Here is a 15,652-nt window from a genome sequence, read left to right on the forward strand (position 1 = left end):
TTATGGAAGGCCTGTGATCATCGAAGGCATCGTATTCTAATTATGTTGATTTATGGTTAGGTTGTAAATAAATGGGACAAAGCCGATATCATGAACATGTGTTTGTGTCAGCAGATTTAGTCAGTGTGAAAGTAATTATATTGGAGTAATGCTGAGTGGGGCGCTAAACAACAAGATTCGGATATAAATAGACGTTTTACTCTCATATCACCCTACCACCCTTGCACACGTATACGATAAACAAAGATAAAATTTGATTAAAATAAGCCAGTCACTTATAGACGTGACAAACAAAAAATATCGTGACACTGACAATAGGTGTTTCTTTCAGTGGGTTTGCTTTTTCAAAGGAACCTATATCTAGATCTAGCCCAAGCCTTGTATTTAGCACTCCCTTTGACATATGTTGTACATACCTGGTCATACATGTGTACTCTGTATATCTGACGACCCTTATCTCGACCAGGCACTCGCGTCAAACTGCCTATTTAAACTCTTTTAGTACATGAACTTTCTCTTGTTATCAGGAAAGTGCTTCGATCAAAATGTTCGTCAAATTATTGTGTGTGGTCGCTGCATTTCATGGCGCCATTTCTGCCGATAGTAGAAACATAGTGCAGTACCTGTCCGCCAATCCCGAATATTCAACGTTGGTTGGTCTGGTTAAAGATGCGGGTCTGGTTGCATCTCTGTCCGCACCAGGTGAGTAAAGTTACTAAACCCCATGTTTAACCTTCCTGAGGGATCTTCTTCCACTCTTTCTATGTTATCCCCTATACTGTCTAATCATCTGGACATTGAGAAAAATAGACAAAAAAAGAGATAATAAACAACAGCAAAAAAGAAATAAAGAACAAAACACCGGGAATTTCGGGCTATTCAAGCGTCTTTGAGAGAATTTCAAATCTGTTATCTGGGTGTCATAGCATTTGGTAAAACATATATTTAAATAATTCTTTTATCAAAATTATTGATATTTGCAAGCAAATGGAGGTTATGATTCCTTAAGCAAAGGTCCACATTTATCGGATATTCATATCCAAGTATGAAATTGTTGATTTGTGAGTGTATACATTAATATTGACATTTGTTTTTGGGAGCTTATTCAACCAACATTTACACATGGTTTGTGTGAACTATCTTCTGCTTCATAACACTGTCGCTTTTGAATGACGCCATATTGGTATGCATTATAAAACAAGCTTTAATGATAAATTAATAAGAGTTTTGCGGGAATTTTTAGTTGTCCGCATAATAGAGAAAAACGGTTTACGTTTCCGGATTTGATAGATTCCACCCCACTTCCACTATATTGAGTCTACTGATGACAAGGCTTGGGCGTTGGGGTAGTGTAGTGGTTAAAGCGTTCGCTCGTCATGCTGAAACCCCGAGTTCGCTTACCTATGACCACAATGTGTCCATTTCTGGTGTGTTCCGCCTTGATATTACTAGAATATTGCTAAAAGAGGCGTAAAACCTAAACTCCTTGACACACAAATGACTTGGACAAGGACCTAAATAATCACCCGTTTTAATTCGGATTTGTAGGTTATACAAATGCATTCAGTGAACTATTCACAACAGAGTCTTTAAAACTTTACTCAGCATATCGAATAATGATAAAAAAACCAGTTCGAATTAGTAACTGTACCATACAGTACATATATTTTACCATGCTGAGTAGAATGAAAACAGGAAAATATTGCAGGATCTATTCAGATTATTTATTCAAAGCAAACAGAGAGGCCATAGGTGAATTTTTACCATAATAAGTGCAAGGAATGCGTGCTTCTTCTACAACTGATGATCTATATACAGCGCGATATGTGCGTGAGTAAGTGTCTTTTTACCTTGCCTTCAGCAATATTCTAGCAATATCACGGCAGGGGAAATTTGCTTCAAATATTGTACTTATGTCGGGAAAAGCACCGTTTTGGCGGTGATGACCGAACGCTTTAAGCACTAGGATACCACAACGCTCGTGTAATAATCTAGACATTTGAGATTGGCGTGAGTATGCAAAAGAAACGAATGTGTGTATGTGCGTGCATGTGTGTGTATGTGCGTGCATGCATGTGTGTATATGTATGCATATTTTTCGTAAATGAAGATTATACAAACATGCCAAAAATGACACTCAATATCTACGATAGTAATCGGGCATCACGTACAAATATTGCTGAAATTTTCACCCAACGTTAAACATCCCAATCCGCTCTGAATGGAAATACTTACTATGTTGCATCGTGACAGTATGGAAGTCTAAATTCATTGATCATTTGTACAACACGTCAGAATCATTTTAATTTGATTGATCATTATTTTGTAAGGTTCGATGACCTTGTTGGCTCCGAACAATGACGCTTTCAAGGCACTCCCTGCAAGTACCCTTAGCTCGCTGCAGAACGATAAAAACAGACTGAAGACTGTGCTCCTCTATCATGTGATCAACCAAGCTCTTATCAGCTTTCTTATCAACGACGGGGACGTCGTAAACACACTGGCCAATCAGAATGTGACCTTCACAAAAACCGTGAGTCTTTGAAGAGCTAACGCGATGCAACATTAAATGACACATTTTAAACCGTGCCTCAAGTAAATGCATTTTGTTTTATACACTCAGGTACTGGATATGAAACATCATTTTTCGTCAGAATTATGTTGTTCATTTAATCGTGTGTTGGAAAATGTTTGGTGAAATTACGAAGATTCCTCTGATGTGATGACTTCTCTAAGGCAAACAGTGACAGTCCAACATGATGCATCTTCGCTGTGTTAAAATCTTGTGTGTGTGTGTGTGTCTGAGTGCGAGCGCGCTCACCACCGTTATATAAAATGCCATGATTATTTAACAAGTCCGTCAGTCAAAACTGCCGTGTATGAGAAACATTTTCGTTTGTTGAAAACAGAAGAAAAATACCACCACCCCCCCCCCCCCCCCACCCACCCACCCCAAAAAAAAAACAAAACAAAAAAACCCTCCCAAACCTCTGTTTATCCATGACTTAGAGGACTTACGTTAAATAAAGTATTTCCCAGAAATATTTTTTCCGAAACTAGCATCTAAAAAAGATCAAATAGTTACCCTCGGAGCGAAAACAGACAGAAAATGCCTCCGACTGTATAACATGTTTTTTTTTTTCATTTATATGTTGTTTTTGTCAAACAAATATTTACAAGGCTCATAGTTATAATTATAACCATATGTGTCTTTGTAGTTGTAAATGCACAGATACTTAGTCTCGGTACCAAAGCAAAGGTCTTGGAAAGAAAATCAAATTTTCAATCCTTCTACGCTATAATTCCATACCCGTGAAGGTCCGTGTTTGAATTGATCACCGGTAACCCATTTTTGTCATACGAGACGACTTAGGGGATCGGGTGGTCAGACCCTCTGGCTTTGTTGTCAAAGCCAGATGCTCATGTTTGATGCTCATGCTGTTCATCTGTGGATTGTCTGTTCCAGACTCGATTATTACAGACCGCCGCCATATTGCTGGAATATTCCTGAGTACGGCGTAAAATTAAACTCACTCACTCCATAATTTCAGGTCGATGGATTGAACACATTTTAAAGGAATACCAAGGGTTCATCACTGACTGTAATGTTTGCAGGGGACGTCTATCAAGGTGAACAATGCAGATATTTCTGGTACCGACGTCATTGTAAGCAATGGTGTTATCCACACCATCGACTCCGTTCTCATGCCCAAAACCGAGAATATCCTGCAATACATTGCCAAGAATGATGGTCTATTCTCAGATCTCTTTGCAGCCATCATTGTCACAAACCTAGAGAGTGCTCTTGAGAGTAAGTATATTTGTAGTCTTACTCTGTGCCAGGCTGCTGGACCTATGTTTCTGAAGCTCTCTTAGCGCTAAGATAATCGTATGTGCGCCTTACGACTATCTTAGCACTAAGAGAGCTTCGAAAATCTGGGCCATGAAATGTGACTGATCGTCTTGTTTATGGAGAACTTCCATCGTGAGATGATGTATATATTGAACAAAAGTGTGCATGGAATGACATTTGTTTGTTATTTAAAGCCACACGCAGCAATGTTTCAGCTACATAACGGCTGTCTGTATACTGTCTGAGTCTAGGTCAGATACACTGTAATCCAGCAATCAACATCATCAGCATCGATCTACCCAATTTGGATACTGAAAGTCTTAAATACAATACGATTACAACCGAAAGCCAAGTCGGTGACTCTGACCATCCGATTGCTTTAGTCGATTCTTACGACAAGTATGGGTTGCTGAAGACCAATTCTAACCCGGATCTTCACAGGTCGGATGGAAACGAACGTCTTTGAATATGGAGCATCATTTTTTAACGAAAGCTGACTTAAAATACCTCCAGTGATTACGTCACTATATTCACCAGGGACACGGCTTATGCTGTGTGCATCCGAATTGGTTCAGGATTAAATATTGACATAAAGCTGCCATATGCAAGTGTATAGAGTGAAACGCAAGCATATATATTGCAAACAAGTCTTTATGTTGTGTTAACGTCTTTAAATTCACTATCACTTTTTTTCTTTTCCAGGTGGGACGTTCACTGTTTTTGCACCTACTGATGATGCGTTTAAAAAGATCAGTTCTTCTCTACCTGGGGATATTGCCTCTCTAGAAAGTAAGTGTTTGTGTTACGGATGATTATTGTCATCAACATAATTGTTGTACAGCTTTTGTTCCTTTGGTACCATCAGGAAACACTGCCTCTCTTATCAAAGCAGCAAGGATATGCGCTTGTTTTTTTATATAAAACCCCATTTCTCTAGAATGTTTGCCCGAATAGCCGAATGTCAGTGGTTCTATTCCTAGACAGATTTGATTATAAGACATCAAAGGTCGTACTTTCTTCTGCTCTACCTTGTGCAGATAGAAACAAAAACACGTATAGGGTGTTTGAAGATTGAGTACATCTGTCTTGAGCGCGTTAAATCTGAATTCACCCTATTACTACTGACAGACAAACATAAACAAACAAACAAGCAAACAAACTCACGAACAAGCAAACGCACATACTTCACTGTTTGCGGTGTCAAAGCCACATTTGCCCAGTTACGACAAACAGACACAGACACACTCCACGCATACATTGCGTTGCTGTATCAGTCCCAAACTTCTGAACGCAACGTTGAACCCTATTCCATTCTACTAATACAAACACCCACGCACGCACACGCACAAATGCATATTAGTACCTGGATGTAGCGCTATAGAAATAGCCACATTATCGTTATTATTATTACATGATTGCAAAAATATCCAACGTGATCTTAAATCCCATTAAACATTACCTTCTCATGTGGTTTCGTGTTACGCCTGTGCGAACTGACAATATCCACAGTGTTATTCCTTGTTACAACAGAAGTCCTGAAGTACCACGTTGTGCCTGGCCTCCACCCAGCTGGCAGCCTGAAGGATGGAGATATGTTGAACACCCTGGCCGGAAAGGATCTCAAGGTTGACCTTAAAAACGGTGAGCTTATCGGCAGCCTTGACAAGGATAAGTCACACTTGACACGTGTGTAGTTTATCCGTTCCTATAAATCACCAATATGCCCTACATGCATTTATGGCTCGGAGAGATTTTTTATTACCTCCCTTGATCTTGAATTTTATTACCTCCCATCCAATCAGGTGTCTAAGCTAGGAAGTTAAGCGTACAAATCACAACTCACATTCGCTTTTCAAATTATCTAACCGATTAAACTTGGTATCACAATTCATGCAGAGGAACACTGGAAACGATAGAAGGAGGTCTTGTATATACGACAGTTTGTATGATTTCCCTAACATCTGAGTCGCACTGTAAACAAACCTAGCTGCGACCGCCATCTTTGTTGACACTGGCCAGCTTAACTGTAAAGGCGGCTTAGCTGATTGGTTACTGCGAGGATGTTGAGCCAGCAAAGGGAGGTAATAAAATTGTCTGGCGGAGTTGTATATCCAGGATATGGTGGAGACTTATCGGAACGTATAACCTGGAGATATCGAGGATGTACTAGAAATATACGCATCAGTCACTTTTCGCAGGGATCAGCCACGCTAGTCAAGACAAGGATCAGTCACACCTGCCAAGCCTTGAGGTCGTTCGGGCAAAACGTATCCGAGGCCACTCGGTCATCTAGGTGCCATTGAAGAAGCACTTTTAACGCTACATTTATTGAAAGCCTATGTTAAAGTATTGGCGTTCAGATCACATCAGCACTCAGGTCCCTTTGTGGAACAGGACCCTGGAGTTTGCTGTAGAATTGTAACGCTACCGCTGGCGTAGGAACGGCATATTCTTCATTATTCCTGATAAAAATAGGCAGATTGGGCAAGTGATGACAATGAATGAATGAATGAATGAATGAATGAATGAATGCGATTCGGCTTTTTCATAGAAAAAGATTAGTTAAATTTCTTATACGCACACGCCACACCAATGAGCTGGAATAGCTTGTGATGGATAGTTGTACTGGTCAGATATACCATTTGACACCATCCAGCATGTATGCAAATGAAGTTATGCAGTAGTTCAATCTCAATGGATCTGGTGCTCACGTGCTACAAAAATGCTAAGTTGCAGGTCCGGAAAATTTGAGATAGTTTATTTCTTCTGTAAGGGTTATGAGTGATGGTACAATAGTGATAATAGGGTGGTCCATTCAGTTCATTGTATACCTACACGATTTATGAAGTTACCCTAGTGACGAAACCTATTAGTCTGACAGGACAGTCCTGACTGAGCTCAACTGTTGTTCCAGGAGTGGAGATTGGCACAGGTAAAGTCATCACTGCCGACATCATGACAATTAACGGCATCATCCACGTCATCGACACCGTCCAAGTGCCGTAAAGTTCCTCGTGCAGAAGCTAAACAGACAATAAAACCATACTTCCTAGTACCTGGTCTTCGGTTTCTCTATGTAACATGACCTGTGAAGGTCCGGCTTAGAAGTGATATTCAGCAATCAGTGCCTGTCGTATAAAGATTGGTTTGGTATGTCATTTAACGCCACACTGAGCACTTTTCAAACTATATGGCGGGAGTCTCTAAATAATCGTGCCTGGCCCTGAGAGGTCAAAGATACGCATGGTTAATCTTCCTACCCTCTGCCGCGTTCTCTTGCATTTTACAATTATCATAATGCGAGACACGCATTTATAAGACTTAAGGCCTCTTTTCTCGCTCCACCCTGGTGTACGCAGTTCCCTGTCTCGACTCTGACTCCTTCACGAAAGTGCAGGTGAAACAACACATGGTTCGTACAACCGTACAACCGTAATTGTAACCAAAAACGAGATCACGAGTACAGCTACCTCAATGGCTAACGTGTGTTCATATTTTTACTTCTGCTCGTTTTGAGAACGATACGTTAACAAAGGCAGTAGTTTCCTAAAATACTTAGTTGAAACCATCCCGTCATTTCTACGGGTCTTGCTTCAAGACATTTCAGAGCTTTTCTGTTCGAAAGGAACTCTGATTGCACTGCCATGTCTTACTACCAGCAAACGTCCCGTTTTAGTAACACATTCTAACAAGACATTGTTATCATTGCTCCAGGGAGTCCGAGGGAAAAAAACATATTACTGTGCTCATTGTTGGAAAGCACCTTGCGAGAAGTATTTACACCTGTAATATGTCAAGATGCGACATGAGGTACATTTCAGGAAAAGATACACCCATATGAATGAACGGAATGGTGACATTCTGATATAACTTCTGATAAGGTATGCGAAGTTACTGATGAATGGATCAATCCAAGCTGTAATGAAATCAAATGAACTAAACTCCACTTTTCTGCTGGAATGCATTGCCCAGTTCAATATTCCGTGGAAACGCATGGCAACGTTTTTGCATACATTTCTAATTTGTTACGTTGTTCTCTGTCACGTGTCAATGTATTATACGTGGGTCATTCAACATTCCAAACCCAATTCGTCACCTGAAATGTCTCAGAAAATTTAGGTGTCACACTGTCGGCCGTATTAGACATTTTAATTAATTTTGTCAATTTTCCAACGTTTCCTCTGAGTTTTTTTAATATAACGAGGTAGCAAGCAAAAGCTGAACTATTGTGAAAATAGTTTTGTTGCTCGGCTGTGGAGAGTGAAAGAGTGAGTGAGTGAGTGCTTTGTATTTAACGCTGCTGACCATTTTGGTAACGCTGATCGTGTGTTTGAAACCCACATTCATCATCATCCTGGTACCCATCTGCGACCTGCATCCATTTCTCGTCATCATATTTGGAGCTGACATGAATGTAATAATGTTGCAAGTGGCGCTTAATCATCCTTACTCACTCATTCAGTCACCGACATCTCTTCATTCTTCAGATCTCACAGAGTGTAAAACTCCAGTGTGCAAATCCCCAAGAGCTCAATATCCTTAAAAGGCATGCTTCATAACACGCAATGTAAAGCAATAAACATTTAAATACAACCATTCACCACCAAAATAACCACTTGATAAATTATCCAAACAGTCTTCATTGTGACAACGTACTTCAAAAGCAATGGACATTAGTTCATATTTTGTAGCACTGATGTTCCATATATGCTCTTCGAAAAATAGAAATTTGACATGGTAAAAATATAAGAAAATATTTGACAGAAACCAATGCATGCTGAATCCCAACGTGTGGGTAAATGATTGCAGACGACATAACGATTGAAGAAAGAAACGCTGAACAAATATGTAACGTTACACTCCTATCTGTTGTCAATCGATCGCTCTAACGCACGCTATATGAAATTATGTATTACCTTGAGCTGAAGTCTATGACTGACTGCTTTAAACCATGTGGTTCTCCACATGCATTGATTTAAGCCACTAAAGATGACAAGAGACTGACCAGACAACGACACAACGCCATTAGCCGTTTTCAAGGACGGGTATCGCAGCATGAGGTGGCAAGGCACTTCAACTTGTCCACACAGACCATCTCAAACCTATGCCGATACAACAATACTGGGAGTGCTAATGACAGACCCAGGTCAGGTGGACCTAGAGTTAACACTGCCACCCAGGATTGTTACATCAGGGTGAGACATCTTCGTTGAAACACCACAGACGCACCACCCACAACAATTCAAATCGCCGAATCTTCGATCAGACTGGCTGTGGGTAGTCAGAAGACCAGTTCAGCGTTCCCGTTATCAACGTCAATGGTTGATCTTTGGAGCATGAGAATGCTCGACCTCACGTTGCAGGTGTTTGACAGGACTTCCTCCACCAATGAAATGGTCAGGTGTTACCTTGGCCTTCTCGATCATACGATTTGTCTCCCATTAAAATGTATGGGATACTCGATGTCGAAGCCTGTGTCGCCGCATTCCGCCACCTTAGTGACTACAAGAACGTTATACAGCACTTCAGGAAAGGAATCAAAGCATTCCTCAAGACAGCATTCGGCTTCTGTGACAGCTCCTTTCTTCTGTGGGTCACTGCTGCCAAGCTGTTATCGATGCTCGTGGTGGTCACACCAGATGCTGACATTTTACTCTGACCAAGAGGCTTTAATAGCCCCTCTGTGGTTTTACTAAACACTTACTCGATAATCATATTTTGAAAATTTGTTAAGCGATGGTTTTATTGTAATTGAACGGGTTTGGAACAGTTAAACGCACTCAGTATATACTCAGTAAATCCAAAACAACACATAAAGTTCCTTTTTTGAAGAGTATATATCTGTATCCATGCCCTGCCAAAAGAGAACATGTAATGATATGTCAAGTTTCAAGTTTGTGAATCTACTTGTACTTGTTTTACACGTACTCTGTCATGCGAATATTTGTTGTGAAACATGCATTAATGATACGGTAGTGTAACGCCACATCCTTCGATGAAAACACAATGTTAAACACAAATGGTTGACAGCGGTCATATTCAAATTAACCAGATCGATCGATCAGATACCATCATGCCCTTCCCTGAGTCTTCCACACAAGAGGTCCCAGAATGGCATGGATACGCGAGAGGATATGTCCTAGTCGACGTCAAAGTTGAAGGGACTTACTTAAATACTTCTTATATGGTACGGCTAGCAGTCAAACACACTTGAAAGGCGCTTTTCAATAATATTCATCTGTTACGGGTCGCAGTCAAGCACAATTGTGTGGAAATTGAAAGGACCTATTTAAATACTTCTCATATGTTACGGATCGCAGTCAAACACACCTGTGTCGCAGTTAAAGGTCTGATTTAACACTTTCTTTCACGTTTTACTTCGATACATCCAGAAGTTCGATACATCAGTGCCTTCGATACACACCCTCATTCGTAGCTTACGCTAGATACATCCAACACTCTATTCTAAAAAAGTCTAAGATTTTTCTTAAGTTTTGACTTAAGCTTTAAAAATTGTCTTAGCTAAGTCAAAAGTTAAGTTTGTATTTGGAGCTTAAGTAACTTTTAAGACTTAAGTCCTTTTAAGAATGCCGCCCCTCGTGTCCTATTCCACAGAGGCATCGACTCGACACATCAAACAGACCACCGTTAGTACTGGACACATCGGAATCAATGGATGTGCCCGGTTTGCTTCATCAACCTGTAGGGCACCCATATAGACAGGTCAATTCTCTCAACAGCGGGGGCGCGTCTGGATGTCAGGTAGGGCGAGATAAGCAATTAATACACCACTACAGTCGTGCTATTTGGGGAGAAAACAACATGATGGGGCATATCAACAACACATCTACACCGGACAATGTATCAGTATCCATAAAAAGATATTCCTCTTAGGATAGACGCCGAGGATTAGTTCCAATGGCAGTTTAAGAAATGTGAAAGGCTGACATATTTCCTTCTCTGAGATTTTCTGGAAGCATTTGGGAATAGTTTCTCATTCGTCAAAAGCAATCGAAAATAAATACAAGCTAGATTTATTGGCAAGAGTTGAGGGTATATATTCGATCATGTATCATCTGGAGTAATTCCGTACAATCAAATAAATATATTTTGTGAATTTGTTATTTAACGACGCTATTTGAAAGCAGTCTGAAAATAATAAATCCTAACTAGATAACCGAGTGACTGATATTATGAGCATCGATTTACACAACTGGGATACGACGACATCAGTCGGCCAAATCAGCAAGTCTCATCATCCGTCTGTGGCATCTTACGACAAAATTTTTGCTGAAGTTAAATTCGTACCCGGATCTTCACACATACTGTCTTTCTAAAATGAACTACATGTACAATAGTAGCGCAAGCTAAATAACGTCAATACAACGAAACTCGAAGCAACCTTATGGCCCCAAACTGTTTGTATGTTTTGATTTCTGTTTTACGCCGCTCACAGCGATATAGCAGTGGTCTGCAAGAATCACGACTTGACCAGACAATCAAGTGATCAAAAGCATGAGTATAGTTTAACGCAATGATGACGTGTGAACCAAGGCCGCCGGCCTCTTACAACAAGCATGCGTTGCTGAAGACCAGTCCTAACACGGGTCTTCACGGATGGTCCAAAACTGAATAAAATATGATAAACATGCAACACCATGGAATAAACATTCCGTGTTTGTTTTTTTGTGTAGCAACTGTCTAACATGGGTGAATGCTTTCTTTTGATCAGCTGTTTATCTTTAAACGACCATTAACAAGATAATAATGTCACTGTTTTATTGTATATGGAACTGTGTTTCTAGCCAATGATCTGCCCGGTGAGGGTACTTGGAATAAGTACGTGGTCCAGGATATGGACGACACCATTGTCAGCCTCGATATCACTCTCCGTCATGTGAGCCACGTGATTCAGACGAATGTCATTGTCTGGAAAACAAAGAGGAAAGAATTATTTTCTCTATCAATATCGGTGAGGTATATCATATGCGGGTGATGTTGTACAAAATGCACTTAGCGCTGAGACTATCGTAAGTCTGTGTTAAGGTATGGGAGTTACGGTCACCTTAGCGCTAAGACTGTCTTAAGTCTATGTTAAGGTATGAGAGTTACGGTCACCTTAGCGCTAAGACTGTCTTAAGTCTATATAAGGTATGAGAGTCATGGTCGCTTAAGCTATAATATCATCTTGTACAACGGCACCCCGATGTGTTCTCCTCTGCACATCATCCTCGATTGTGGATTCAAACCCACCTTCGACTAGAAAATTCCGGAACATTGGTAAAGTTATAAAAATCAACCGAATTTTGTTATTTCTATAGTAAATGCTTAGATCACCGGACACCGACTGTGCAATAGGAAACCTTGTGTCCTAATGTCTGTATGCACTGTGATGTGTAAATCTGCATATGCATCTCAAAACAATTTAGAGAAGAAGGCCGTGTGTCACTATACCTAACACTCATGACAGACTAACTCTAATTATACCATCTGAAGAATACTGGTGTTCCTTTATTTACGTTGAGTGGTATATGTTAGAATGTTTAAGGTACTCACTGCTGATATCGACACCAATGTCGTGGCCAGAGTACATAGATGTAATTCTACCGTTGCGGTCCAAACTCTTCAGGTGGACTGTTCCACGGTGCAGATGGTAACGGACCAAGTCTGAAATCATATGTGAAGAGAAACCTTAAAGATCCGTTGGGTTATTTGATGTGCTATTATCGTTAAATTTATTTGCTTGTCCAAGACATTATTGGCTATGATAGAGCTTGAGGGTTATTTGCATTTTACATCTCTCGAAAACCTCACCTCACACTTAGCCGAAGTGGTGACCTGCCTTGCCACTGGAAGCGGCCATGATTAAAAAACTTAAACTCTACAAGTAATGTGAATGATTCAACCACTAAACAATTTACTCAGCTTCATCCACGTCCATACTGCAAGTGTATCTTCAGCAATAGGAGAGAAATGCTAACTGTACCTGTCCCCAGAATGGGACGATATGCATAAATGGGTTGAGGATGTGACACATGCATACATATCACTCAAACATACGAGCATATAATTGCACATGGCTGCAATAAAGGAAATATACGACCCGAAAAAAACAGCCTGTAAAAATAGTCATTCCACATATACCTGACAGGTAAGTAGGGTTCTGGAAGAAGCGATCAAGCTGTGACTGGTCCAACTTAGCAAAGGCATCATCACTGGGCGCGAACAGGGTGTAACGGTAGTTGCCTGAAAAAGTGACTTCGTTACTTATGTAACATTTCAGTCATGTGATTGTTGCTCTGAAAACTGATTTCTGTCTGGCCAATATTCACTTAAGAAAATAATTCATAAAAATCTAAATATATCATTCTTGAATTGTTTCTACAGAGAAGTACATATTTTATGCATGTGAATATTTGCTTGATAACGGTTACTCGAATTTGCAATGTGTAAACGTTGAACTGCGACTTTGTAACAACCGTAACCGACCATCAAGGATATATAGACCTCTTATATTTTGACTAATGTCTTGGTATCTCTGCACGGCGTAACATTCAAAGCAATACGTTCCTATGTACACAATAAACAATCGTTTCTTCAAATGTAATACATGATCCCTATAAAGAACTGAATAAGTGGTCTGGGACTACCCTAAAAATGTTAGAAATATTGAACTGACCATAGGAATAGGTTGTGTTGAGCAGTCTGTCATAGCGGACTTTGTCGACAGCCGACCTGAACTTGGACAGTTTGTACTCTGGCTTTTCCAGAATCTGGTAGATTGTGCCCTCGGGCACATCCAGGACAGTGTCCAGAAGGTAGATGACACCATTATCTGTTTCAAGGTCGACCGCTACAGCTTTAGCATTGTTGAAATAGATATCCTGAAAGTTTAAGTCGATATTAGGGGGCATTACACTGCTGATATTAACCCATGGTGCTAAAACCCTGTACGGTAGATTGCAAAGCTTTGTAGCATGACATCATCGTGACATGTATTACATTCATCTTACAATCTAACGGTATCGGGTACAGTTTGTTGTGAGTGTAATTACTTGTGAACTGCGTACATTGTTATGTCTGTACATTCTCATGTCATTTGCTGCGTGTGTTGTTTACATAGCCCTCTATCTACAATTAGGTGCATTACCGAATCTAATTTGTGTGTGCATGAGTCCAGTGTTCATTACTTACTTTGAAATGCTTGCACACCATGATGTATTGTCTGCTCAAGCTTTTGTCTTACTTACATTGCTCTGTATATATGCACCCTGATGCCGTGTGCAGTGTGTAATACTTACACTTCCCTGCTTGTACGCCCTGATGTGACCAGTGTGTAATACTCATATTTCCTTGTTTGTACACCCTGATGTATTGTCTTTTATATCACTTACATTGCCCTGTATATATGCATGCTGATGTCGTGACCAGTGTGTAATACTCACATTCCCCTGTGTGTACGCCCTGATGTATTGTCTTTTAAATCAGTTACATTGCCCTGTATATATGCATCCTGATGTCGTGACCAGTGTGTAATACTCACATTTCCTTGTTTGTACACCCTGATGTATTGTCTTTTATATTGCTTACATTTCCCTGCCTATATACATCCTGGTGCCCAGCGCATTCCTTACATTGCCCTGTTTGTACATCCTGATGCCGTGTCCAGTGTGTAATACTCACATTTCCTTGTTTGTACACCCTGATGTATTGTCTTTTATATTGCTTACATTTCCCTGCCTATATACATCCCGATGCCCTGCGCATTCCTTACATTGCCCTGTTTGTACATCCTGATGGCGTGGCCAGTGATACTATGGACGATACGGCCTGTCTGGATGTCCCAGCTGAAGATCTCTCCTTGCAACACGTGGTACTTGAGAGTATTGGCCAGGTCGTTTGTGTCAGCGAGAAGCGCGTTGAGATCATCTTTTGGGATATCGTCAAACGCTGAATTAAGGGGAGCAAGGATGGTGAACGGACCTTTGAAGAAAATAAATTAGCATTGATTACAATGGTACATTCTATTGTGACATTATGTACGATAGGATGTGTTTATATAACATATTTTCGTTGCGAGTCCTTCTTCATGCTAATACTTCAAGTACATGAAGTGTACTAGAAGAAAAGACGTCAATTTATTTACATATTTCATTCATTCTTGTTAATGCACCTGAACCCGTGCATGCTTGGTTCCTAAAATGTCTTACTGAGCCAATTCTGTTCATGAAGGGGCGGTTTGATAACTTAGTGGTTAAAACGTTCGCTCGTCACGTCGAAGGCCGGGTTCGATTCCCCACATGAAAACAAAGTGTGAAGCCCATTTCTGGTTATGTCATTGGAATATTGCTAACAGCGGCGTAAAAGCATGCTCACTCACTCTGATAATGAAGAACACGTTCCTACATTACACTAGAACATTGGATGTACAACCTGAACGCCAGACATTCCTCATAGCACTGCCATACCTGGTCCTTTGAGTGTGGCTTCAAGACCAGCTTTAGTTATCAGACCCGCCAGCTGGGAGGTGTTCCCGTGTGCCGCTAAATCATCCACCAAATTTGGCAAACAATGGGCGACACTTGCCACAAGAGCCAGCACAACCACCCGGATCATCTTGAAGGAAGGTGCCGAAAGTTGAAGCAACTGATAAAAAGACAGCCGGCTATGAAATTTTGCTGAAGCAAAAGGGCTTGTATGTTTCCTACAGATAGAGTTATATAACCTACTTCTTACAACGCATGCGTATCTTTGACCACAGTCATTTCTGTAAGAGGTCGCAGACTCGGGTATCGCGTG

General features: G+C 40.5%; 2 protein-coding genes across 2 annotated transcripts; one reads left to right on the plus strand and one right to left on the minus strand.

The window, feature by feature from the left end:
* The first annotated feature begins 389 nt into the window (after positions 1-389).
* LOC137274067 (transforming growth factor-beta-induced protein ig-h3-like) lies at positions 390-6,908 on the plus strand. The gene is made up of 6 exons (XM_067807046.1): positions 390-702; positions 2,331-2,533; positions 3,616-3,811; positions 4,556-4,642; positions 5,384-5,494; positions 6,768-6,908. Exons 1-6 carry the CDS (start codon positions 546-548, stop codon positions 6,857-6,859), a joined length of 846 nt encoding a protein of 281 aa, XP_067663147.1. The 5' UTR covers positions 390-545; the 3' UTR covers positions 6,860-6,908.
* Positions 6,909-10,871: 3,963 nt separating this feature from the next.
* LOC137274066 (transforming growth factor-beta-induced protein ig-h3-like) lies at positions 10,872-15,632 on the minus strand. Its single transcript, XM_067807045.1, has 6 exons — positions 15,322-15,632; positions 14,628-14,836; positions 13,533-13,737; positions 12,998-13,099; positions 12,410-12,520; positions 10,872-11,782 (listed from the first exon to the last, which is right to left on the minus strand). Exons 1-6 carry the CDS (start codon positions 15,467-15,469, stop codon positions 11,655-11,657), a joined length of 903 nt encoding a protein of 300 aa, XP_067663146.1. The 5' UTR covers positions 15,470-15,632; the 3' UTR covers positions 10,872-11,654.
* Positions 15,633-15,652: the final 20 nt, after the last annotated feature.

Source organism: Haliotis asinina, chromosome 2 (genome assembly GCF_037392515.1).
Source record: "Haliotis asinina isolate JCU_RB_2024 chromosome 2, JCU_Hal_asi_v2, whole genome shotgun sequence".
Lineage (NCBI taxonomy): Eukaryota > Metazoa > Mollusca > Gastropoda > Lepetellida > Haliotidae > Haliotis > Haliotis asinina.